The sequence below is a fragment of the Nelusetta ayraudi genome, unplaced genomic scaffold (assembly GCF_046127955.1).
Source record: "Nelusetta ayraudi isolate G7.1 ecotype Tasmania unplaced genomic scaffold, CSIRO-AGI_Nayr_v1 ptg000058l, whole genome shotgun sequence".
In the NCBI taxonomy this organism is placed as follows: Eukaryota; Metazoa; Chordata; class Actinopteri; order Tetraodontiformes; family Monacanthidae; genus Nelusetta; species Nelusetta ayraudi.
The window spans coordinates 2,494,227-2,521,656 of NW_027466108.1; the positions used below are offsets into that span (position 1 = coordinate 2,494,227).

The 27,430-nt window shown below is 42.0% G+C and overlaps 3 protein-coding genes across 3 annotated transcripts; 2 read left to right on the forward strand and 1 right to left on the reverse strand.

The window, feature by feature from the left end:
• Window positions 1–180: 180 nt before the first annotated feature.
• On the forward strand, window positions 181–5,485 carry LOC142896944 (calcium release-activated calcium channel protein 1-like). Its single transcript, XM_076038907.1, has 2 exons — window positions 181–629; window positions 2,329–5,485. Exons 1-2 carry the CDS (start codon window positions 516–518, stop codon window positions 2,875–2,877), a joined length of 663 nt encoding a protein of 220 aa, XP_075895022.1. The 5' UTR covers window positions 181–515; the 3' UTR covers window positions 2,878–5,485.
• Window positions 5,486–6,640: 1,155 nt separating this feature from the next.
• LOC142896964 (histone-lysine N-methyltransferase SETD1B-A-like) lies at window positions 6,641–18,354 on the forward strand. Its single transcript, XM_076038942.1, has 19 exons — window positions 6,641–6,790; window positions 8,723–8,817; window positions 9,032–9,184; window positions 9,292–9,402; window positions 9,820–10,090; window positions 10,204–10,316; window positions 10,485–11,507; window positions 11,933–12,622; window positions 12,758–12,844; window positions 12,938–13,016; window positions 13,111–13,283; window positions 13,436–13,559; window positions 13,653–14,036; window positions 14,565–15,515; window positions 15,936–16,129; window positions 16,218–16,346; window positions 16,763–16,882; window positions 17,042–17,179; window positions 17,765–18,354. The coding sequence occupies exons 1-19, from the start codon at window positions 6,730–6,732 to the stop codon at window positions 17,936–17,938; spliced, it is 5,070 nt and encodes a 1,689-aa protein (XP_075895057.1). The 5' UTR covers window positions 6,641–6,729; the 3' UTR covers window positions 17,939–18,354.
• LOC142896943 (4-hydroxyphenylpyruvate dioxygenase-like) lies at window positions 18,348–22,324 on the reverse strand. Its single transcript, XM_076038906.1, has 14 exons — window positions 22,260–22,324; window positions 22,113–22,139; window positions 21,731–21,793; window positions 21,303–21,407; window positions 20,935–20,977; window positions 20,619–20,701; window positions 20,438–20,527; window positions 20,251–20,354; window positions 20,079–20,156; window positions 19,334–19,496; window positions 19,170–19,241; window positions 18,950–19,072; window positions 18,634–18,750; window positions 18,348–18,531 (listed from the first exon to the last, which is right to left on the reverse strand). Exons 1-14 carry the CDS (start codon window positions 22,260–22,262, stop codon window positions 18,421–18,423), a joined length of 1,182 nt encoding a protein of 393 aa, XP_075895021.1. The 5' UTR covers window positions 22,263–22,324; the 3' UTR covers window positions 18,348–18,420.
• Window positions 22,325–27,430: the final 5,106 nt, after the last annotated feature.

The window sequence follows — 27,430 nt, forward strand, 5'->3', positions numbered from 1 at the left end:
CTAGCAGATTGCACAAAGTGTTGATTGGCATTTTATTGAGCAAATTATTACGTGAACACGTCATACATACTACATTGTACGGTTTATGCAGGTTCCAGCCACCCATGACTGCAGCAGAAGCGGTTGCTTTAAACGGTTCAGGCCCTTTTTCTTCGAAATTCTAGAATTTTGAGGGGTCGGAGATGAGTCGAAACGGGAGCGCCGCGCATTACTGGCACCAGGAGGCGTGGAGCTGCAGCGGCCCCGGAGAGAGCATTGGATTGTGGGTAGCTGGTGTTTCCTCAGACTGACAGACAGTTGGTCAGCTGTTCAGGGAAAGTTTTGACACAGGCGGTATCTTTCTGTCTTTATCGGACGTCGTAAACAAGCTCTCTGCGCTTACTTCACCACCCAGCTCACCCTTAGTATCGCCATCCGGCTTCAGCATCCCGCGAAGCCGCTCGGGTTCGAGACGTATCAACTTGTTTGCGCAGCCAAAAGAGCGGACGAGCGGGGACGTCGGAGCGAGCTGCGGGATGAGTTTGAGCGAGCACTCCATGCAGGCTCTGTCATGGAGAAAACTCTACTTGAGCCGAGCCAAGTTGAAAGCCACCAGCCGCACCTCGGCTCTGCTGTCGGGCTTCGCCATGGTGAGTCGAGAACTCTTTCCGAATTGTTTCTCGTGGCAATGTTGCTGGGGGGGCCGTCGACGTGAACCTTTTGAAGCGTTTGTGACGCAGGTCAAAGTTTCTGGGAGAACTGTCGCGACCGTGACGTTTTGCGCAGGCCCGCTTGACATTTCCAGCAGACTGCGGTCAGTCCTCCAGCTGGACAACGTCGAGGTCCCAGCCGAGGAGACCCGCAACTAAATAAGGCCGTTTGTTTGCACGCTGTAGTGGAGGAACGGATGGAAATAGAAGAAGCGAAGGGCTCGCCCTTAACGGCTGAATCTTCCGCCTTAAAAAGTAGACCACACAGTTGCGCTGCCCAGTGTGTGTGTGTGTGTGTGTGTGTGTGTGTGTGTGTGTGCGCGCGCGCGCGCGCGCGCGTACGTACGTGCGCGTATGGCTGTACGTGCGTGTGTGTGTCTATCTATACAGAGAAAGAGAGAAAATTGTGTAATTTTGACCTCATTTTTTTATTACTTTTTTTTAATAACTTTTAAAAAATTTTTTTTTACAATGTATAACAAAGACAAGGCAGTACACACACACACACACACACACACACACACACACACACACCACCACACACACCACCACCACCAACAACAACAACTACCTAGACAATTTGCCATGAGTTACAGTAGGCATTTATTCTTTTGACTGCATCTCCTGTATTCAGGTATTCCTTGGTGAGTGTCCAAAGACCATCTAGTTGGTCCTGTTCATGCACGTCGTGCAGAACCGAGGCTGCACGCTCCATCATAATCAAGTCTGGGAAGTCCTTCAGCCTGCCACTCCAGCGCAAACAGTCGGGCTTCCGCACTTCCCAGTTCATAAGTACAGTTCTCTTGACAGAGAGAAATGCCAACGTCAACAGTTGCTGTACAGCACCACATTCTACACCGTCCGTTTTGGTAGTCAATAAAGAGACTTTGGGGCGTTTTATTACGTCATTTTAGACAATTAAAACTCAGAACTTCTTTGACTCACCCCAAAATTTCCGTATATTATCCGTATATATTTCCGTCTTATTTCAGTCATTTTTCACCTCACAATTTCACTGCTTTTATACACTCAAAACGGAAATGTAATTGTTTATGTATTTGTGAAACAGATGTTGGGTATTATTAAATTATTAAAAAGTACAATATACATGTGAAGTAGACATGATTCGCTTAGAGCTTAGACAGTGAAGTTCTGCAGGGGAAATCTCGACACGCTTCTGTAAATTTGGAATCAAGTTTGTAATGACACACCCTCTGTCATTTCATATGAATAACGTAGACTTAACACGTTTGTTTGTCCACCACGGCGTTGTTGGATTCAAATCATTGATTTGCCTTTTGGTGTGGTGCCGGAGACATCCGTTTTTAGCATTCTTTTAAGCATTAACATGCACCTGCATAAAATTTGTGGCTGTGGACTTTATTATGAATGTCCCGATGATCATTTGAATATCAGTTAGGGTTTTTATTTATCGTAGTTGTGTTACATTGTGTCCAAAATATTAAGAAACCTGTGAATAACTGAATATTACAAGCTCAAAAAAGTAGGTTTCAAATTGTATATGTTGAAGAATTTGATGCGCCAGGTTAAATGTTAAAGAGCCATTCTTAAATGTACTTTGTGGTGCTAATATTGGTGTCAAAGTATTATTATTATTATTTTTTGCCTGATTTTCCAGGTTGCCATGGTGGAGGTGCAGCTGGAGCGAGATTATGAATATCCTCCTGGGCTCTTGATAGCCTTCAGTGCTTGCACCACGGTCCTGGTTGCGGTGCACCTCTTCGCCCTCATGGTCAGCACCTGCATCCTGCCCAACCTCGAGGCTGTCAGCAACGTGCACAACCTCAACTCTGTCAACGAGTCTCCGCACGAGCGCATGCACCGCCACATAGAGCTGGCCTGGGCCTTCTCCACCGTCATCGGCACCCTCCTCTTCCTGACAGAAGTGATGCTCCTGTGCTGGGTGAAGTTCTTGCCGCTGAAGAGCAACAACGAGAAAAACAACGGCACCATAAGTTCCGGTGAGGCCGCGGCCATCGCCTCGACCTGCATCATGGTGCCGTTTGGACTGGTTTTTATTGTGTTTGCCGTCCATTTTTACCGCACCCTTGTCAGTCACAAAACAGACCGGCAGATCAGGGAGCTGGAGCAGGTCATACGGCTGCAGAACCAGCTTGACCACAGGGCGGAAAATGACGACTTGAAGGCCACCGTCCACTTTCCTTAAAAGAGCCAATACAATATCTGCAGTAGGGGTTAGTGCTTTTATTGTGAAAACATTTATTATTAGATTTATTTTTATGTTTTTAACTGTGCACCAATGCTTTCCGGGATCTTTAGGGTTCCTCTGTGAAGTTGTTTAGATTTTGATGACAAGTCCATCTCTAGAAATACACAGAATGGATGATGTGTAACTTAATTATTATCACTTTATATTCTCATTCACAGCTGCATTTATAAAGACATATTATTTGAGCATATTGTATGTCAGTGCTAAAATCACTAGGATTGAATTGTTACATTTTCTTTGATAGAAAGTGGTCAATGTGTCATGACACAGTCAGATAATCATCACATAGATTCTAACAGATTTTGCTCTTTCTCAGAGAAGATATCGGATGCTTCTTACCAGGAGAGGGAGATCTGCTTGTGTGTGTTCAGGTACTAAATAAGGTCAGAGCTTCTTTTATTAGTCTCGAAAAGAAAGTCTCTTTTTAGAACCACTTGACAGACTGTTCTGCTCTGTCTGTCCTTTCGCACCTGTGGTTTACACAGCTCGTTGTGTTCTGTGTATGTGTGTGTTTCATCACCACTATATCGTCAGGTTGACTGCCGGTGGATTGCATGGACGTCTCTCTATGTGAGGCCTTGGGCCTTGTAAATACAGCATTGCCAAGCCGAAACATTCATAGCAGAGATATCAGGACAGCTATTTATGGTGTGATATGTCCGACTGAAATATTTATTTTTATTTGAATTTACTTTTGCATGCTTTAATGCCAACATGAGGAAAATGTTACATATGCTTTTTTTTTGTTTGTTTTTGCTTGAATCCAAAGAAAATCAAAAAGACATTCACTTCAAAGTAAAAGCACCACCCTTCTCTTAGCTTTAATGCTTTATATGTGCCCAAACTGGCCATATTGCAAAGTTTTTAAAATCTTTACTTCAGCTACTTCGGTCAATGTTTTTTTTTAATACAACATGACCTGATATGAGTTAATTAGTTAATTAAACTTGCAAGCCTCTTATCCTTAAGAAGTGTGAACATTTTGATATGCCCTGATAAGAAATGAACAGATATTTGAAGTTAAACCTTTGATAAGATCTGTGAAGTATGTGCTTTAGTAACTCCATCATGGCTGCAGAAAGGAAACATTTCAAGTCTGAAATCTCATAAATAAATCCAGCTAATTTGGAATGCATCCATTTTGCACATCAAGTTAACGTTGCTAATGAGTTTGTTGAAAGCGTTTTTGATATCCCCCGTCTAATATTTTGTTCCGTTTGAACAAAATATTGTGAAAAGTATGACAAATGTAACATCTCGATTCTGTCAATATTTTAAAACTTAATATGTCATACACCAAGTATTATGTATAGTACTCTGAGGCATGTTGTAGAAAAAAAAAAGCAAACATTTATTTTTGAGTGAAGGGCATACTGTGAATTAAATAGGGGCATCTTGTAAATAAATAATTATGACACTTCATTAAGTTTACCAAAAATGCTTGTTGTTGGGTTTTCCCTTTAAAGGCACCATTTTATACCTATTTGAGATCTCATATCTGATGAATGATATTAATATTCAGCAAACTGATAATTTGGCTCTCTGTTTCTGGTTTATCTTCAGCCTAAATTCAAGCTTTGCTGGGTGACCCACAATATTTGGTCCAGCACATGACAAAACACCTCGATGGCAATGTTGTAACTAACCTATGAGACTATATAATGAGTCTCGGGCTGATTTTCAAAAGTAATTGTTGTAGTACATATGCTAGACGTATAGCCATAATCTGGGGCCTTTAAAATGGTTTTCAGGGAATGTTTTGAACCACTGTCTTATTTTTGTCTTATTTTTTCATTATTTTTGTCTTATTTTTTCAGATCTTTTGGTTAAAAAAACAACAACTTTGTATTGCATAGTGTCAATGCTGCATTGGAATCTAAGGAAGTGCATGGCTTTGGAAAAGTATTTTTGAATTCTATGAATGCATGTATTATGATTTTTTGCGTGTATGTACTGTACATAGGTCATACATACATTATACTCTGTGTGAATTTTATTTTTCCCCATGGCACTTTTAAATTGTCCCCCTTGGTTTCGACCACTTTTATTTCCTTTTTTTTTTGTCAGCGCTCTTTTGAACATGAAACATGCTCAGAGTTTGCTAAGTTAGATGGTTCCCATGTGGAATTATATAGACTGTCTCTTACTCTTTAAGCCCTTGTATTTAAGATGTTTCATGCAGAATTCAACAATTGATCGTGTTGAAAACAGCAACTGAACAATTACGAGTTATTGTTATTTTCAGGCAGTTTACATGTATGCACACAACATATGTAATGTGTGAATGCTGACAGAGACTGTTTTTCTGTCATTCATTTTATCTTGTTTTTTTTTTGTTTTTTTTCTTTTGTTTTTGAGTCCTTGTTGTGTTCCTGTGTATTGAGGTTTGGCTTTAATTTTTTTTTTTTTTTTTTTAATTATTAATGCTTCTTGGTAAACTTTGCTTCTGTGCAGTTTCTGTAGCTCATGGAGCTGAAGCTGTGCAGGAGTTTGTGTTGGTTTCGGTTCTGGTTTGAGAATAAACCACATGAGAGGCAATGATAAAGGTTTTCTGTTTTATTAGAAACAGGGACAGTTAATGTGACAAATTGTCATTCGGTGTTGAAGTCACAGGAAACTCACAAGGAAAATGTTTCCGGACTTCTGGCAGTCATGGCCGAGGTCGAGCATTAAAATAAGGCACATAAACTCTTTCGCTCTCTGTCTTTCTCTGGCTTCATGCCTGCCGGCCTCCGTCTGAACGAGTCGTCCACATTTTCTCTGTCTTTTGCACACTCCATGTGCAGAGCTGCATTCAGCTTTCTTTTGGCCTCTTCACCCTGCTGCAAGAGTATTGTATAACAACAAATGGAATTCTTCCAATTCTTTCACATTATTTAAGGTACCTGATACTTGAATGTATGTGATGGTGCATTGGATTATAGCTTTTTTCTCAGGGTTTCTTTTTTTTCCCCCCCTAGATCTGCTCTGCAGCCAATGAGGATGATTGGGGTTGCAGGGCCGTAGGTTTTGTTGTGCAGAGACGGACAACAAAACCTCCGATTGAAGAAATAAGTTCACCATTTCTCAGTGCAATACAGATTTGCATCAATCCATCTACCTTAACTGGAATAATCAAAAACTTTCCAGCTACAATGAACTCAGTTTAGCTGTTGACCCAGACAGACATGATCATATTCCTCAGATTCCTTTTAGATCACAGACACACCCTCCTCAGAACTGGAGCCACCAGTTTTTACAGGGTGTTCGCAGCAGTGTGAATGGTGAGCAAGTGTCCACCTGCTGTGTCATACAGATGTAGTCCAAGCTTGATTTCCAAGATCATTTAAATTTATATCGCCTTTGTCAACTACGGAGGGAGAAATCCATTAACAAATCCTTGTCAAATCATTAACATCTTATTTGCTGTCGTCCTAAGATTAATAGACAGCATTTATTCCCAATTTTAGACAAAATACAGAAAAAAACAGATGGATGGACGGAGCCATCCATCTTAGTTGCTGCCAGTGCTGCATGATGGAGCTGCTCATCACTGATGAGATGTCGCTCATCTCAGTGATCTTACTAAAGGCTGGCTGCTCCAGACAAATGTCTCTCAGGATCTTGATCCCCCGTTTTCTTGCGTAGAACAAATTTCAACAGGGTTTTTTCCCCGCAAACACAGAGACAAAAAACACCAACGTAATTTATAACAAATTGCAGCATTTGGCGCAGTCACACTTTATGACACCAGGTGGGAGCAGAGGACTAAACTGAAGACTGAACTTCTCAACCCTGTTGAACATTGCCATGACAACAGCCACAACAATTTCAATGAGTTCATTTCTCACTTGCTCAGGACAAAGACCAAGTGTAGTGCTTGTGCGCTGGACTTCGATGCTGATACACATGACATGATCACAATCAATAGGACACTGCATGCTGTTACTGCATACTGAGACGCCTCCTTGATAAGGTTGTGCCTTCCATTCACTTTAAAGTTGAAGATACTTTACTGTACTTAAAATACTTTTCCTATCAAACCAAATCACCTGAAAGTCTCATATACAAAAACCCTTGCAACAGGAGGTCGACTTTAGCCATTTTAATGCTGGCAGTTTACAGGGAATCAACGTACAATACTCTCCTACAAAACAAATAGAAATCTTTCTTCAGATGAAAACATTGTAAGTCATATGAAATGCAGGATCTTACAGCACGTGAAGCCACAAAGGATCAACTCACCAAGATGCTTTTTTTAATTAATTTATTTATTACTTTTTCTTGATTTCATGACCTTTGTCCTGACATCAATAGCAAATGGCACTCTGACTCCTTGAATCCTTGAATTGACCCATTGCAATGTCATTCTGTCACCTACACTAGTCAAAAGTTTGGACACACCTTCTCATGCATTTTTCTTTACAACTTTCTACACTGCAGATAGATACTGAAGACATCAAAAATATGAACAAGATATATGTAATAATGCAGCAAAGTAAAACACATAACTCTAAACATGTTTTTTTTTTTAAAGGTTGCTATTTTGAAGAGTTTAAATATAAAACATGTTTTACACATTTATTGTTTCCTACATAATGCCATGTGTGTTCATGCGTAGTTTTGATGCCTTCAGTGAGAAACTGCAATGTCAAGAGTGGTGACAATGAAAGAAAAGACGTTGAATTCATAGGGTGTGTCCAAACTTTTGACTGGTAGTGTATATCCTCGCCAAAATCACTTTAAAAAGCTTAATGGACCGCATATGGCCCTGGGGCCGTAGTTTGCCCATGCCTGTCATTAATGATATTGATCTATGTGAAGACACTGGTCACGTTAACGAGTTCTGAATAATTATCAACAACATAGAGTTTAATATGCACTCAAAACTAAAAACACTTCGTTTCCAGTTGTGAGGTTGTATTTTTATTTTTTGTACTTGCAAAACAGTGAATATTTCAGAATTGGGCCTCTTTGAATGTTACAGTCTGGAAAGACTCCTTGAGTGTAAACTATGACTAGAGCCATCTTCCCACAAGCCTTGTCTCCAATAATAACAACCTTGAACTCCTCCTGCTTTATGCCGCTTCCTCTCTTTGCTCCCAGTCCTTTCAGGGACATGTTTTGTGAGTAGACAGATAGTCCCTGCAGTGACTGTTGGCCTGACCACAGCCTGCTGAGACAAACAGAAACTTCAGTGAAGGAGGAAATAGCTGGATGATTTACTGTACATGTCATGCATATAACACCACTACCAAAGAGGCATTGTGCTTCACTGTTCAAATTCTTTATTCCACTCTTTCAAACACGCATAACAGTCTACTGTCTATCAAATAGCCGCTCAACCTGAATAATTAGGCTGAGTATGTGGGGCATGTACAAACTAAAATAGTCAGTCACTGCATATATATATATTTTATCATATATAAAAACAAATTTAGTAACTTTCAGAAGATTTTTTTTTTTTTTTTAATCCGTATTCATATGTCATTTTATTTGTCAGGAGTCCCAATTAATATAGATATCCCTACATAACAAGGGAGAGACACATTCAATTGGGCAAAATGTAAATAGTAAACAGTCCTACAGGCTGGTGAGACATTATTCCCTATTTATGTTTGTGATGATGTCATTAGCACTAACTAAACAATATTTTCCAAAGTTATTAAAGCTAGCTGTTTTAATCAATTGTAGAAGTAATCAGAGAAAGCACAGTAAACGCTTTTAGGGATTAGTAGGTTACAGTTAATTGTGTGTTCTTCCGCTCTAACGAAGGATCTATATCTCGTCTCCGCGGTTGCAGGCGGATGGATACATTTTCCAACCGGTCGACGAACGGAGAAAAGACAACAGATTTTTCACAATGTTGCTGCAGCAAGGGATAAAACCTTGTTTCAGGTAGGCCGGGGAAAAGGTTTCTATGTAAGAGCAGAAGTTCCACACCAGGATAGATGTTATTTTCTTTGACCGGATTCGGAGTCTTTGAGGAGGATAATAAGGCGACAGGTGATGCTCTTCCATCACCTGTCGGGGCGTGTTACCCTCCAGCCGAGGACGAATGATGATGGCGTGATGGAAACGACGGTGTTGTGTCGTGTTGTTGTGTTCCCAGGTGTTGACTAATGTGATGGAAAGCGAAAAACAGACTACTGAGAGAGAGACGCCGACTCAGAACTGGACAAGTTACAAGTTGGTGATCGACCCCGCCTTGACAAAAGGACTTTACAAAGTCTACCGATACGACGGGCAGCGTTTCAGTATACCAGTGAGCGTCCAATTCTTTCCTTTCTCTCTATCTCTGATAAGCGGTCAGGTGTGGCAGGTAGGCTGTGTTTCCCCCCTGCCAGTGACGGTGTTGTCCACTTTGAACAGGAGAAGGACCTGCCACTCGGTTTGTCCCCTGCGGACTCGCTCAGAGATCCGCGCATCCGCCGCGTGTGGAGCAAATCCAGCAAGACTGAGCTGAGCGTCGCCAAGTTCAAGGTAAGTTGATGTTTGTCATCGACGGATGAACTATCCAGGGTCCAAGCACGGCTAAAGCTAATATATTTCACCAGAATGTTATGTTGGGTGTTGACTATTGTGTTCCAGTGTCTTTACAACCAGATGTTTTTCTGTTATTCAGTTAATTCTTGACTGAGATTGGATGAACTATCATCATTTAAAGTTAAAAATACGTTCCATTTATTGTTCATTTACTTAAACTGTGCCTGACAGGAGCAGGGACATTTTTCTTTTCTTCCCGCAATGCATTTTGACTTGTTTGCATGTTTATTATCAAATCTCACAGTTTTTTTTGAACGGTGCTTAACAGTAAAACTAAATGTAATTATAAAAGATTATAAAAAAAGTTAACAGTGAAAGTAAATACAAATAGTGTTTTTTTTGTCATGCTTTCAGGTAGACGAATTTTACGTTGGTGCTGCTCCTCCTAAAGAGCTGACTTTTTCCAAGCTGAACGACAACGTCAGAGAGGCCTTCTTGACTAGCATGTGCTCAAAATATGGGAGCATGGACGAAGTGGAAATATTTTATCATCCCAAAAACCGCAAGCACTTAGGGATTGCTAAAGCTGTCTTCGACACCGTGAGAGCGGCTAAAGACGCTGTGCAGCACCTCCACCAGACCTCAGTGATGGGAAATATTATTCATGTGGAAATTGACCCCAAAGGTAATGTTCAATCAAAACTTCGTTTTTTAATTTCTTCAAGTTATTTTTTGAAGTGCAGTGTTTTTTTTTTTTTTATGATGCTTCTTAAATAAAACATATTTTTTTCATATTAGGTGAAAACAGGAAACGCTATATCCAGCTCCTTCTACATGGCCCTTACACTCCCTGGACGCTGCCAGTGGGCAGCAGCGAGCGAGCTCTTCAAGCCTTCGTTGACAATTTGCTGGTAAACCTTTCAAATCTGCATTTGATAGTAGGGTAACATCAGTGTAGAAAAAACATCTGTTAAAAAAGTATCCTAAAGATATGTGATGATATCAATGATCTTATAGATATTAGTTTACTATTTAAAAAAATTTTTTTTTTTAAAATGAATTCCTAATTTCTCACCCAGCCACAGGGGAGTGTGTCCAGCCCGACCAGTGTCGCCACTCCCCTTTCCCTGGACACAGCCTACTCCAGTATTTGGCAAGATACGCCTTGCAGCTTCAGGTTGACGCCAGTTTCTCAGGGAACCCCCCGCACCCCTTGCTTCTCTGCCACTCCTCTCTCCCAGGACTCCTGCTATTCCAGTCTTCAGGCAACTCCAGTCCTCCAGGGGGAGCCCTTTGCAAGCAGCGTCCACAAGCCTTCGAGGCGGGAGCGACGCCTGCGTAAACCTGCGAGACATCGCAGGGGATTTGGCGATGTCACAGATGTCGCTTTGTTTTTAAAGCACCCACAGCCAGCGCACGCGCTGAGCTGCCAGCGGCTGGAACGGTGGAGACGCGATGCTGCGTCTTCTCCCTACAGCAACAGAGACCTTTCTTTTCAATACGCCTCCCCCTGCCAGGACGACCAGGATGCAGTTGCTTCTAACACTTTATCCCTGAACTGCGAAACTCTGACCATTCTGAGAATTAAAGCCCTGGCCGAGCAGCCGTCAGCATTGCCCTGCCCTCTTACTGACCTCACATGTATAAGAGAGTCATTCCTCCCTCCTGCCGAACGTTCCGACAGCCCTCAGCAGCAAGCCGAGAGTTTGGACTCCCGCATTGAAAGTTTGCTAATAACGTGCCAAAATTCTGATTCGTCACACTTTGATGAAGCGACTTTTGCAGCTGATTTTCCCGCCCAGGACAGTCCGACTTCAGCCCCGGCAGCTACATCCTCCACTTTCACAGATGAGTCTCTTGATTGCCCGCCAGTAGCGTTTGCGTCCTTCACGGCAGACCACCAGCCTTGCTACGATGATCCCTCGGATGTGGAACCCACGTTGCGAGATGAGAACGAAGAGGATGAAACCAAACTGGCCGTTTCATTTCTGCAGTCTAGCTTGCAATCTCCCGCTGCAGCGGACTTCCCTCACTCTGAAAAGAAGATTCATGCAAGCACTGAAAATGATGCCGAGAGGTTCCAGCAACAATCACATCCAAAGGTACTTTCTCTGCAAATTCTGATATTTCAAGTATTTCTGCTGTTTCTTTTAAAAATGTTCAAACCATTGTTGCAAAACAGATTTAAGTAATCAAATTAAACAAAATGCCTTCAAATCCATCCATTCATATCATATACCGGCTTCCTGTCCCAGCTGTAAATTGTTGAATTGTTTGTTGTGTTGAGTTTTCTTTTTAAGAGTGCCAAATGGCATCGACTTTAAGAGGCTTTAATATGCCTGACTGGAGAGAGGAAATTATTATTTGCTGGAAATGAACTAAACAGACATCAAAAACGTTTCAAAAAATGGGATGGAACGGCTTCCATTGTTTTTTTCCAATTCTTTTAATCTTTAACATTATCTTTCTCAACAAAAGTTATATTGCGTTGTAATAACTGGTCATTAAGATTCTACGTCTCACCCAGGTCCATAATGCAGCAGATGACAATCTCAACTCAACGAAGAGAACGTCTGGTGCCACAGAAAACATCACTTCTATCCCTCAACCTATGTCCTTTCCTTCACTCACCGGCCCAAATTATCTCCAACCACTGGTGGCCCCTCTTCCATTCACCCTTCCTCCCTTTCCTCCATTCATCCCGCCCGTCCCACCTCGACTTCCCAATGGAACGATCCCCATCCCTCCTCCTGGCTGGATCCCACCTCCAGGCCACCGCACCAGCAACCCCAGTACTTCCCCTCATGTTCCCTCTGCGGTTTCAGTTCCGCCGCTGTCAACTTTTCTTCGACCCCCTCCACCTCCGATGGTGCCGTCCTCTGTCCCACCTCCATCACAGATGTTCCCTTTAGCCATGCAGCCTTCAGGCTCTTTGGTGGAGAAGGTGAATCCCCAGATGGACAACGGCGCAGCGTTTCCTTTCCAACGACCACCGTGGCCCATTCCGCCTTTACCCAGTTTTAATCCCTTTGTGCCACCACCAGGCTACCCTTTCATGAGAAAAACCCCGCACAAGGTTACAGTAGATAAGGCTTTAGGAGCTATAATGGATGAACTTAAGGCCATCATTAAGAAGGACATTACACGGAGAATGGTCGAAGGGATTGCTTTTAAGGTATTCGAGGAATGGTGGGAGTGTCAAGAGAAGAAAACAAAGGTAGGGTCGAACATTCTCATTTGACTGCGTTAAAAAATATTACACATTGCGTGTTTTTGATGTTGTTACTTTGAATGGCAGCCATTTTTTCACACATTTTTGATTCGAGAACAAAAATTGCAAATTTCTTGTAAGATTGAATCAGCGACTGTGGAGGAGAGGAACAAGCCAGTAAAAGCCCTCAGAATTCAAGGCAAAAAACCTCCGCTGCCATCTTTTAAGGTATGCTAATCTGTCTGTTGTGATAATGAAACACATTAACATTTAATTCCTTGATGCTGTTGTTCATGCATGTAACCGAAAAATGTACTGCAGGTAAAAAGGAAACAGGACAATGAACCTACTACATGCAGGGGGATCGAAACGGTGTCTAATTCTGCTCATGAAGGTGGTGGTCAGTGCACTGTAATACAATTATCCTTTATTTACAGTAACCAAAGTATTACTGCAAGACTAGATTTATTCTTGTTCTTTTAATTTGCTCTTAGATGTAGAACACAGCGAAAACATTTTTAAGAATAAGAGAGCCAAGCGAAGACATGCGAGACCGCTTGAGCTTAATAGTGATGACGAAAGCAAAGGAGAGCCCACAGCTGGACATGAAGGAAAGTCAGAGAAAGCAAAGGCTGTTGTAGCAGCTCTCGACTCTCCTCAAACAGTGGTAAGAAGATTTTGGATTTTGTACAGAGAAAACTCTCTACTGGTAAATGCTTTTAAAAATATTTCAATGTCATTGAATGTTTGTACAACCCATGACAAACTGTTTCTCATGAGTCCTTTGCACGGTCTATATTATGGTAACATTGCTGATAGTATTGCAGCGATGATGAAGGTGATGATGGTGGCAGCCAGCGTGATGAAGCAGTGCCGTCAGCGCCGGAGCAGCAATGCAACGCTGGCATCTTCAAACACAGGGATCAGCTATGCGTGGTCAGCGGTACGTGTGAATGACACACTAATATAGAGCACGACAATACAGATGAATATTGACATGTCTGCATTTAGGTATTTTCCACCCTGTTTTTTGTAGAGACTTCTTTTGAGAGCAGCGATTATTCGTCGGACTCCTCCGAGTCGTTGGCCTCCGAGATCTCTGAGGACTCATCTTGCTCCGACCTCGGCCCCGAAAACGAAAGCACGGAAGATGAGAAGCAACGCGGGAGTCCGGAATGCATAACGATATCATCAGATGAGGAGTCGATGGAGTTCGAGCTCCCCGAAACCCCTCCGGCTCCACTGACCCCTGGTGCCCAGTTAGAGCTGTGTGCGCAGCACTGGTCTGGCCAGGAAGCTGAAGAGAACCAGCACAGCTCTTGTCAACATGAGACCCCTGAGCTGGACAACATCATGAAGCTCCATGATGGGGACAAATCCCAGGACACTCTGCTGCTCCTCTCCCCTCTAGGACTCCCAGGTTTGTGCTTGATGCTAATAAACATGATTGTCAGAGTATGTTTGCAGAGTATATACTTTTAGATATATTCTTAGTGTTTGAAATTCAAGCCTGAAATCTGCTTGCTCAGTTGAAATACACAGCCAGGTTGGTTTGCTATCAACAAATTTTGTTTTAGAATTCAACCCACTAGATCTTTATGGCACCTCAACATTGTCTCTTTTTTCAAGCGGTTATAAATCGTTTCGAGCCATTCATGACAGATGGATTATCCTTTTGTCATGGTACACAATAAAGTGAAAACTGCGCGATACAAGTTATACAGGACTAGATCTGTGCAGGTTCTTGAACATCTATTACAAATGCATTATATGTTTCTTTAATATTTTGAAAACTTTCTTTCAATTCAGCCTTGATGGCTCCAACAGCATGTGGTTGAACATCCTTGAAAAGCCTACCATAGTGTTGTGCCACTGGTTTTGTTCTACAGAAGAAAAAAAAAAAATCTATAGATACACAAAAGAATACAATACTTGTTCTCATCTGCAGAGCCACACTTGGATTTCGAGGTGCAGAGCCCTGAGTGGAGTGTGGAGTCACCTGACATTGAAGAACACCTGAGGCCTCTCACTCCCACCGGCTCCTTGGGAGAAGGTGAACCTGACCTCCTGATACGAACCAAACCGACATCCCCTGCAGCGGAGGAGATGGAGCGACCGCAAACACCAGGCAGGGGTTTAGTGTCTGAGCTGAGCTCCGCCGACGAGGCCCCCGCCGCCTCTCCACTGAGCGCTGAGCTGCTTTCAGTTCCCTCTGAATTGAACCCATCACCATTCCAAGAACGGCCAAAAACTCCTGGTAGAGATGAGAAGAGTGAATGGACGCTTCACAGCTCTGGAAGAGCTCCATCCACACCAGGCCGAGAGATGATGTCTGGAAGCTGCGTAGAGATTTGGCCAACCATGGGCAGCCAGCCCAGTATGCAGAGCCTCTCTGTCAGCCCGTACATAATTCCACCAAAGACCCCTGGAAGAGACATCGACCTACATTGGAGAGATGGAGTCCACAGGAGGAAAACACACCTCACTTCCACCTCATCATCGGACTGTGACGATGGGGTCAACCAGGTTGTGCCGAGTATACGAACGAAGCCCTTGCAAGGACTGGAGAACATGCCTGGGCTCCTGCACAAGTACAACTGTAGAGAGAGGGAGGTGTCTTCGCTGAGGAGGAAAAGACTAAGGAGGAGGTGGAGAGCCCGTCAGTGTCACAGATCATGTGCCGGGTCTCTCTGCTCCGACAGTCGGCCTCTCAGATGGCGATCGCTCTGTGAGGAGAGGAGGCTTCTTCACTGGTTCTGGAAGAAGGGCCTGGACGAGGAAGACTTTAGGCTGCTGCGGTGCACGTATGACAGGCTGCAAGCCCAGGACGATGGCTTAGGGTGGATTAGTGACACCCTGTGGACGGATCACCCACATATCCTTTCTCACAAATATGAATTTTTTGATTAAAAAAAGTAATCTCACTATAGTTCCAACAATTCTACCATAATAATACCACATTTTTTTTATATTACATAGCTTCCTGATTTATATATATATATGTTTATATATTTAGCTGGTGGTAATGGAGTTTTTTTTTTTTTACACAGAATGGTTTTCCACAGGTAAGTGAAGAGTTCCTGTATGAATGGGTCACTGTGGTAGCTTTTCAAGTAGATATTGACGGGATAAGAGCCATGGTAGCTAGTGTCCCTTTGCACATTGGAAAAATTCTGTTCATTAGAAATAAAAAAAAAACATCAGGCAGGTCCCTCTTGGAAATGGGATCCTGGGTCTCAATGAGGTTTTAACCCATATAAAAAAGGCCAATAAATAAAATGAAATACTTTATATTATTATTGTTTTTATTTTTAATTAGTGTTTGCCACCTTTAACTTCTCCGCACTGACTAAAGTCCGCCCTGAAAGTGGTGACGAGCCCCAGCCATGGCAGCCTCGCCACTGGACGGGTTCTGCTCGCACCGAAGGCTTCTACAAAATCAGCAGCAGAGATAAGCTCAAGTACCTCAACTGTGCAAAGCTCACAGCGGAGCTGCCATCTACAAGTGCTCAGGTATTAAAGATGATCTCAGTGTCTGACCTTTAAATAAATAGTAAATGTTATAAACCTGTCATAGAGCATGTATGCGTGTGTATGTTAGCAGGGAATGTGCCTCCCTGTCCAGCAGCAGACCTTCTTGCGGTCCGGATCAGATTTCCGGTCTGAACAGCGTCGCCTGCTGTCTTCGTTTAACTGTGACAGTGACCTGGTCAAGTTTAACCAGCTAAAAGTAAGTGTAGTGACTGCTGCTTCTCAAAGGCGTTGACACCTGGATCCCTAAAACCACTTTTTTGTTGCAAATTAGCAATATAGCGTGCAATGCTGTACGCTCAAAAATCACTGCATCCTGTCCTGGTGGGCTCACCTTGTTCCATTTAACCCTGTACAAATAAATAATGACACATACTTGTGTGCTAAGGGTGACGTGGTGATTAAATTAATACAAATAATTGTACTGTAAGACTATAATAATACAATATAAAACAACAACTATACAACTCTGCCCTTAGGTCAGAAGAGCTAAGAGTTCAATCACAAATAAGGAAATGTAATATGTCAACAGAGTGAATACAAGAGGACTGTCCTCTCCTTGGGAGGAAACATTGCCTTTGAAAACATTAAGCCGCTCACATCTTCTCATTCCAGTTCCGCAAGAAGAAAATCCGCTTCAGCCGAAGTCACATCCACGACTGGGGCCTGTTTGCGATGGAGCCCATAGCAGCAGATGAGATGGTGATAGAGTATGTGGGACAAATCATCAGACAGGTATGCCGAACCAGATGCAACAGCAAGGCTTGAAAAATTATCTGTGATTGACTCGCTGCCAATCACAGATGTGAATAAAGCTGCGGCTCCGGAAACATTTCAGAAGCAAAAAAAGAAAAAAGACAAACACCTTTTTGTCTCCGTGTTCTTCCACTCCAGGTCATCGCCGACTTGAGGGAGCAGAAGTATGAGGAGGAGGGCATCGGTAGCAGCTATCTGTTCAGGGTTGATCAAGACACTATCATAGATGCCACCAAGTGTGGAAACTTGGCGCGATTTATTAACCACAGCTGCAACGTGAGTGCAAACTCTTACTACTGACGTTTGAAACATCTCTTCTGAAACACCAGGCTGCAGCGTTGTTGGGATTACTCCATAAAAGTAATCCAACTACTGATTACTTCTTTTAAAAAGTAATCTAATTACTTCATTAACTACTTTGTTTCATAAGTAATCAATTAACAGTTGAGAATGTCTTGTTTCCTGCACATAACGTACAACGAACCACAGTATTCTTTGATTTAGACGAGATGAACTCAAATTAATTGTATTTGGAGCTACAAATGCAGTCGCTGTTGTTGTTTTGGTGTGTCGTCGCATATCAATGACGTCGCATGCACGGCTGCGTCATCAATGTGCGACATCATTGTTTTTGGTTGTTTTTTTAAATTTCAGACATTTTGTGGATGATAAGACATTGTTAGCTTGCAAAGTATTTCAGAAAAGTAATGAAATCGCTACTTGATAAAGTAATTATGATATAATAACCAGTTTTGCCACAGTAATCCCGTTACATTACTCTTAATTACAGTAGTGGATCACTTAGATTACTCGCCAACACTGCCGGTCTGAATGTGTGGATCTGTTTTTTTTTCTTTGCAGCCGAACTGCTATGCAAAGATCATCACCGTGGAGTCTCAGAAAAAGATAGTGATATATTCCCGGCAGCCGATTAGCGTCGATGAGGAGATTACGTATGACTACAAGTTTCCCATCGAGGAGACAAAGATTCCTTGTTTGTGTGGAGCAGACGGATGCCGTGGCTCCTTGAACTGATTCTGGATCCTAGAGATCAATAAAGTACCTATATATCTGTCTATCTATCTATCTATCTATCTATCTGTCTATCTATCTATCTATCTATCTATCTATCTGTCTATCTTTCTATCTATCTTTCTATCTATCTGTAAGCCAATGTTGCTTTAAGTCACCTGTTACGATGGAAAATGTTAGTTTACCGCATTGTGTGAATGAAGGTGCAAAGTTAAATGTTTTCATTCATGAGAGCTTGTACAGTTTTCAGCTTGAGTCAAGCTTACGTCGGAGGAAGAGGCATATGGAAGTATTGCATTGAACGTGTCGACTTGTGACATTCTCTGGTGGAAAATGCAAACAGTGACCTTCAATGGACACTATAATAAGGAACATTTCAACCAATGTCAGAAATATAAGTAAATGAGCGTTAAATAAAGATACTTTTATTTTTACTTTTATACTTTTTAATTGTAATTTGAGAGTTACATTTGTGAATCGGAGCATCAAATGTTCTTCGAAATGCCATTTGGTGTCAGGACGGTCAGGTTGCCTCTGGCATGCTGATCTGCTTCGATGGCTTCAAAAAGAGATTTGAAGTTCCCTGCGCCAAAGCCCTGTGGATGAATTATGGATTGAGGTGAGTGTTTCTACTGCCAAATGCTGGTATACTGACACTGAGGGTAATGCAATGCAGGACATCAGCGTCGCCCTCGAACCTGGTGGTTGTGTCTTTGAATGACTTCCAAGAAGACAGTGGGCCGATCCTGAACTGGCTTGGTGAAGATCTGAAGTAAATAACCATTATCGTCGTAGTCCACCAAGATCTTCAGCTCCTGCGAAGGAGTAAAAGTCGCAATATCATCATCCGACTCCATCAGTATTGTGAAAACGCGTCACAATTTTCTGTTTTATTATCACAGTCATTCACGTTATCTCAATTATCCCTCGTAAAACAACAATTCTCATTTATGCAGTTAGGCAATGTTTAACCAGATAAAAAGAGAACATTCTGAGATGGTCCTCGGTCCTGACCTGTAGAACATCGAGGTCCTCTGAGATTTTGACCTTTGACTGTTTTAGATTCTCCCTCAGCTGGTCGTAGTAGGTGTCTGGCACAGACATGAACTCCATCCCTCGTTCTTTCAGGTTTCGAATCTGCAGTTTGGTACATTATGCACGTCTTTACATCTGCAGCTTTTTGGGTGCATTTACAAAAGCAGAAGCATCATAAAAAACAGTTTTTTGTACTTACCGCAGTAATGATATCTGACGTATTCATGGCTATGTGCTGCACTCCTGGGCCTCCGTAGTACTCAACGTACTCCTGTAAGTGAAAAAAAAAACAAACAACTGTAACAAAAAGGCTTAAACGCAAGCAAATCACTTCATGTCTTTGCCAAAATGCATGGAACGTGCCTGGATCTGAGACTTCCTCTTTCCCAAAGCAGGTTCATTGATGGGCATTTTCACCGTCTCCTCATAGTTTGCCACCACAATGGAGCGCAGTGCACTGAAGTCCGTCTGAAGCTGCTTGTCATCCACTGACCAGAAACGGTGAAAGAGGAGGTTTCTTTGATACCTGAAAATCAGAGATCAGCGAATGGCAGCAATGAGTCATACGTCGAGTTGTGGGCCAATCGTCCCCGAAGAGCCTCCTACAGCGCAGATATTTAACAAACAAATGAACATGTGTTAAGTTAACAATCACCAAAGTTTAGTAGAATTACTTTATTGTCATTGCACAAAAATAAAATACAATAGAATAGAAAAGACAGAAGAAAAAACTTAGAACCAGTACTTGTGCTCCTTGTGTCAAATAGTCTAAATCTCAGCGTCTTGAATATGAACAGGTTAGAATCTGGAGTTACGAGTGGGGTCAATGAGGTCCTTCACACTTGTAGACTACTTTGAAGCCCCTCCTCTAGCGTTTAACCAATGAGCTCGCTCACTTGGACCACAGCCTTTCTTCTCCTTTTCATGCCTTTAAGATGCCATGCAAACAAGATCCAGATGTGGAGTAACCACTGAAGAAAACGCAAAGTCATGCTGATCAGTGAAAATAGACTTATGCAACAAAACAGACTCCTTCTCTGAGCCGTGGCTGTTGCGACTGCCGCATCATTGCATGTTTCTTAACTCTGAACAAGAAAAGGCACATTACCAATCCACCACAGGAACCATCTCTTCGTCTTGTTGGTTTCCCACAACATGATCAATGAAGTCCAGCTTTCCCTTTGGCCTATCGGAAAGAAAGGACAATAAAGAGTCTTTCCACTGGCCTCATGACATTATCATTTTTTATATCAGCTTCATAGTAACTTATCCAAACTTACAGTTTATCTAATAAGGCGTCCTTAAATTGAGGGGCATGAAATCCCGGCAGAAATAATCCACTGTACTCTGTCCTCTCCACAAACGTGTGTGTGGTGTCGCCGTACTGCACAAGACACAACAAGATCAACAACGTTCTCACAACACCAGGGTTTTTCTGTTGCTGAAATAATCTTGATTGTTTCTCACCGTCTGAAGCACAGCCAGCCTGACTTTGCCGAACTTGTCCTCCAGGGTGTAGGGCTCCTTTATAATCAGTGCGCCTCGCTCTCTGGCTTTCTGAGGGGACCATGTCGTGAGGAAACTCAATGGGTTAGAACAGCAGGATTGGCAAAAGAGAGTTGTGTTTGGACCAGAACTGAGAGCAAACCTGCACAAGGAAGTCACAGTCCTGCACTGTAAATGCAACGTCCTTCACTCCATCTCCATGCTTCACCAAATGGTCGCCCATCTCTGAAAGGAGATCACCGTCCACTTTCCCTTATTCACTTTCAGTGCTACCCTCTATAGTCACGCTGGAAAACATATATATATATATTTTCCAGCGTAAATGTTATGTGTGGCACGCAATATGCAGTTGTTGCGTTTTCTTTGTAAATGATATTGTTGATGAATCTGCCAAAACTGACAACGAAAACTTTACTTCTTCACAGAAGGCAATACAGGTATTGAGCAAGCTGCCATACCTTTGTTTCCAGGATTGAGGCCAGAGGCAAACACATAGATGATCTGTGAATTAAAAAGTGTCAAAACTTAAAAATGACTAGGAGTTTTTCATATAATCAAATGGTAAATGGTAAATGGACTGTGCTTTTTCCAGCACCCCAAAGCGCTAATCTGAACAGTTTGTTTCAGGACAGTAACAAGGAAAAAGCCAATCTAGAAATGCACAAGTTGTAATTATAGTATGTAATTACAGTTGACTATTGTAGTTGAACCAAAAGAGTTCATTTTTCCTTTAGGGCCCCATCAAACTTTATTTAAACTTTGTTCATTTTGTTTTTTCTTTTAGGTTTCATTGTTCTCTCACACATGTTTTTATTTATGAACTCACCTTTCCTTGCCTGACAACATGTGACACCACCTCTCGGCTGCCTGTCTCCAGACCCTGATAGGCCAAAGGCTCAAATCCCAGTTTGTTACAGTAATATGATGCAGCCTGTTGAAGACAGTGGGCTTTACATGAACTCAAAAATAGGCTATCATTTATGCCACAAAAATGTTTCAGTCTGATGCTGTGTTAGCAGCATCTCCTGGTGGTTAGTAAACCCGACTCCGTTGCTGCAGTTTTAAAAATTATACACAATGTTTGGTCATCATTTTCTTTTCTTTTTCTTTTTTTTTTTTTTTTTTTTTTTTTTTTTACCAATGCTTGGTTCTCTTTCAAGGGAGAACTATGAGCCATTCTTCTGCGATTGTTGGTTTTGCTCTGTCAGAAAATAAGAGCATGAGCATAAAGTACATATTAAAAATTCTGTTTACCTGTTTTGCATTTCCAACCCAGAATGTGATGTGGTCAAAGCAGAGAAACCTGCCCTGCTCATGCTAATGACAAGAAAAGGTTATTTAATGAGTCATCTGCATCATTTGCTTCAAAATAGAAAGATATCGGTAACCCTTGACGCTGCATTTTGGTTTTAGTTTTGTTGTAATAATATACATACAATATATATAATATATTACTTGAATGTTAAATGAGTAACAAGTAATTGTGTTTATTCTTATCTTTGGCAATGCCATATGGCTTTCTGTCCACTAAACAGTCAAAACACCAAAGATTACTTTAAAAATAACAAAAAGCCACAAACCTCCGGCATAGAGACATATGACATAGCATAACACATATTGCAGTAATGTTACTCACCTTTTCACCTTTGTCCGTGTATGTCGTCTAAAATAGAAAAATTGCATTATTAAGATATTGTCAAGTAAAAAGTCTGCAGTGACTAATTTATCCATCTCAACTCTAAGAGCGAGAGAGCAGTTGATTTGCAGGCTAATAGTGACTTACCATTGTGTTCTCAGTGACCTGACCTGACTGACAGAGTGAAATCTACTGTGAACCTCTGCATAAAAAAGGCAAGGGGGACGTTGCTACGCCCACTCGGAGGAGAAAGAGGAGGAGGACAGGGTGGTGGAAGAGGAGGAGGAGGAGAAGAAGCATGATGCAAAATACATTTTACATACACTGTCATTCGTGACTTTCTGTATAAGGTTCCACGCAAAGTCAAAATTAGTGTACAATAAGTTTTATTTGGAAAAAAAAAAAAAAGTTTTGCAGAAAAAATAAAGTTCCTCCACATTTCATGTTAAATCTGTTGCAGGAGTCCATGTGTTAGTATTTAGCGTGGAGAGGAGGGTCACTCATGCCAGAAGCTTATTGGCTCACACAGAGGGAGTCTGTGCACGCCTTTAGACTTCAGCTTTGTCCTTCATGCTATTATGCATACATATTTTTAGTCCTTTTATGAATTATTTCTAAATCCGTCAGGACATCAAAATTTATCATAATCCCAAAACCATTTTTAAGTGTTTGGATGGGTCAGCTGATGGTTTGTGCTCAAATATGCAAAAGAAAAAGGTTCCAGAATCAGACAATGAAATGCAATGAACCACACGAATGAATTAATAAAAAAAAAAACAGAATTTCAAACAATTCAAAACAACATTCCTGTCATGCTGCAACCCTTACAGCTGTCCAATATGATGAAATTGACAAATATTAAAATGTTTGTTTTATATAATACAGCTACACAAAACCGATTTTAAAGACCACAGTTGTGATTCATGGTTTGTCTCTTGCTGCAGTGAAAATGAATTTGGTGACTATACAGTCAAAGAGTACTCATCTCTGCCGATGTCTCTTTGCTAAACATGACATTTTATTCAGAGTTTATGATATCTTGTCATATAAAGACCCTTGCAATCGGCTTTGTTTCTGATTTCTTGCTGCAGCCTGTTGTCCATTTTCTTTTAGTCCTCTGGAGAAAACATGTTGGTGCGCAGCCTCACCGCCGCAGATGTGATGGTTGCAGCGCCACATTCCAGTAACAGCTCTCCCAAGAGAGCTCCGAGCACGCCCCTCGCCGCTCCCACTGCCACCGTCCCCGAAGGTGTCTGTTTCACGTTGCCACCAGGAGAGTTCCTCGTTGTCATGGGAGGCAACCAGTCACTTGCAGACAGAGCAGCACAACAGAATTCAAGAGCTGATCAATTCAAAGAACCGTATCGTTGAGATGGCGACAAAAATGTGACTTGACTAAAACATTCCAAAATGCTGGAAAAACACTAAATGTGGTCAAGTTAAAAAAAAACAACAAACATTTTTCAACATTGTAACAAGCAAATTCTTCCATACCTTTTTTCATAATGTATACATTTTTTGTATTTCTCACAAAAAGAATCAGACTCTCTCTCCTGTAATCAAATTATTGTTCTACAATTGGCGGAATAATTTAGTTTCTGTTTCCTATTTACAAATAACATAACGAGAACAGAAAGAAAGAGGGTTGTGAAAACTGGACGGCTGAATAAAACAATTACAACAATTACATATATTTGATTATGACAAATTGTTCTGTTCTCTTTGTCATTTAAGTTCTTCTTGTTGATTTGGAATTTTTATTTTTCATTATTTTCCTCGCTGTTGTCTTACTCCTATGCTGTGAGCCCATATGTGTATGGAATCCCCTGGTATTTAGCCTCTCTAAGGGCAAACTCCTCTGTCAATTAAATCCACCTCACCCTCGCACTATTCACATGATAGTACTAGATCAGTGGAGACGAGGGAAGACGATCTGTCCAGAAAGCCAGCAAACATGAGTGAATCATCGTCCGAGACCCCAACGATACTGGTGAACGGTGAGCAAGAGAAAAAGCAGGAGCAGCAGCAGCAGCAGGAGCAGAACGGTGCTCAGGCAGAAGACACGATTTCCTCGGCTGATCTGGAAGAAGAGGACAAAGCTTCTGCAGAAACGGAAACGCAAGCCAAGATGCAGTCTGTGTTCCAGCAGGTACGTAATCAGATCAGATCACAGGCGGGAGTGAGAGCCTCAAAGTCCGGCATTCTGGAGCTGATGCAAAGACTCAAGGACGGAGACGTGGTGAAGATGACAGCGCAGGCGAAAGGCGAGTGCAGCGGTGAGTCCAAGGAGCCGGTGGTTGCAAAGGATCTGAGTCAGGAGCAGCTCTGCGAGATGATGGAGAAGAAGCTCGAGGCCAGTCAGAAGGCCTTGAGGGAGTCGATGGAAGAGCAGATTTCTCGGGCGCGTGAGGAGATGCAGACGTACACCGACAAAGCTCTGAAAGACATGGAGTGCAAGATGCTAATGCAGCAACAACCGCCGCATGGCAGAGCACAAGGTCCGGACAGGAAGCACAGGCCATCGGCACCCCCGTCCCTTGCATCCAGGAGAGGAAGAGTCCTGACGAGGACCATGACAACCATCATCCCAAAGACGAGCATCCCAGTCGTCCTCGGTCCAAAGACCAGATCGGAGACCATGACCTTTGCGAAGGGTCAGAGCTCTCAACTCATGATGCGGGACCCGGGGCTCTCGCTGCAAGGGAGCAAGCCGTGCCAGGGCCGCAAGCCTCTGTTCCCTCCTGCCAACCCAACGTTGCATCTGAGGAAAAAAGCTGTACAGACGAAAGCTAAGACAGCAAAATAACTCCAGCACCAAGCGAGGACCTCGTCAAATTATAATTATAAAGAGTGCCTCTGTTCTTGCCTGTTCCTTCTGCTGTCAGACTACTAGATTGCAAGTATTTGCTAAATTTTTTGTACAAATAGAAAATGGTTGTAAACTAAGCTAATAAAACAAATTCTGACGATTTCAGGTGTTTATCATCTTTGCAGGTATGTACCCCGACAAACAAATACATCTAGTTTGACTTGACTTTACAACGGGGGAGGACCCTTCCTCTGAAACTTTGGTTGGTTAAAATTTTCAATGACATGTAACTTTTTTCTTTTAAATACAGACCGTATACATGTGTGCACAGTTCCATTACAACGACACCAGGTCGTCGTGGTTGTTGTTGAACTGATTGGTGCTACTTAAAACCATCACAGCCATTGGTAATTTCTGTTTCTTCATTAATTAATGAACCAAAACTTCAGACATGGCTAAAAGCAAGGCAAATAGAGAACAAGCAGAGACAAGAATCTAATTGGAAGAGATTAATTTGCAGAACAATACCCTTTATTTTTTTTTATTATTTTTTTTTTTTAGCCCAGAAAGCCCCGGTGCATGCTGGGAATACTCTGCTGGACTATTCCCCCAGCACGCCACGAAATTACAAGCTTACTTCAACGATAACGTCCGTGGAGAATTTACGCGCATGCCCAACACGTTTACCCTCCAGGGCAGATTTTATTTTTTTTGTAATGGCCTCATCCGGCCACGAGATGGTAGCCGTGAGTCATATGGACAAAATGAATTCGACGTTCGAAGAATGAATGACACGTCTGCGTCATCATTTTTTTTAAGATTACTGTTGTTGAGCCTGTTTTAGTTAGCTTAATGTGTCATATATATATATATTTTTTATATATATGCCACGAATTAAAACTGTAAAATGATTTTTCATCATTCTTATCTATCATGTCGCACAAAAAAATAATTTAAAAGTGAAAAAAAAATCAGTGGGAACAGAAAATTACTCACTGTACAACACTCAGGTGTGTTAATCAATATCGGCCATAAATGTGCTTCTCAAAAGCAGATCAGTTTCATTTATACAACGTATTGGAAATTGGCAGCTGGAGTCAGTACGTCGCTGACCAGGAGGTGGAGCCGTGGTATAAAGTTCCTTCTCGTACACGCGCTTCCCTCTTTATGCTCGATGGACTCAGCTGTCAATCATGACTTTTCGCTTCAATCTATGTATTTAATGAAGTTATTACAATGGAATGATTAAAGAAGAATCAATGCATGAGAAAAAAAAATGGCACAACCTGCAAGTTCTAGTGAAAAAGCCATCGGTTACATTGGGAAGTTCTTAAGTGCATTTTGACTATTATAGCTGAACCAAAACCGAAGTGTGGCAATTATGCCAATCTTATTTTTTATTTTTTATTTTTAAATTAGGAACAGTATAAGTACTCATAATAATAACTGAAACAGACATTGTATGTCTATGTCTGTTAATGTACTGTCAAGCACACCCTCACACTCCTCACAGTCACCCGCACACATTGATACACCTACCTTTTTTACCCCCTTTTTTTTTTTTTTTTTTTTTTTTTTTTTACTTCTTAATGTTTGAATATGATGACATACCAAAATGTTGAAAATGTAGTCATAACTTGTGCATGCACGATACACTCAACCCCTCTGATGTTTCCTTGTGTAGACCTGGCCGAGCACCTGAGTGCATATAGCAGCTGAACTGGCACTGGCACCAGCAAGTGACAGGAGATGCATTTAGTCCCGGAGCAGCCAGTGGAGCCATGCTCCTTCGAGGCAGGCCCTCCACAAAGGATGGGATAGAGAAGGATGTGAAGAGGAGCTTTGTGTCTTAGGGATGATGAGTCCTGAGCGGCCATATCCGGAGGGGACGAGAGCACACAGCACATTCAGGTCTGGCCAAGCCACGCTGCCCACGGAAGCAGCGCCTCTCGTCTAACGAAGCCCAGCAGCAGAGCCGGCCTCATTGTCATGCGACTGTGGAGCTATTTCATTCAACATTCTGACAGATAGAGAGACTGTGGAAAATATAGAGAGCATCTACTTCTTAAAACAGTCCATGTTTGTCATTTAACCCCCCCCCCCCACACACACACACAAATTTCACAAACTTAAATTTGCACAGCATTTGATTATAAGCATTTAAAACACACAAAGATGTTCTTAAATTAGTTTGTGGGAGGTTTCAACATGTTCCACGTACTGTATTACCTCTCATGCATCCGCAATGCTCCATATAATCCCCTCAATACTACAATGCTGTAATGGGTGGAGTGGGCATGATCCTTAACAACAGTAAATGACAATGGCAGGATTGAGGAGGAGGAGGAGGAGGAGGAGGGAGGGAGCTCCTATTTGAAAAGCCTTGACTTCCTAATCACCTCTTGAAATGTGCCACAACAAGATTAGCATCAAAACACAGACGTCGCGTGAGTGCTGTATTTTCTTACCCCTGGTTGTTGTTCTCAAGTACAGGGTGATCACAGTGAAG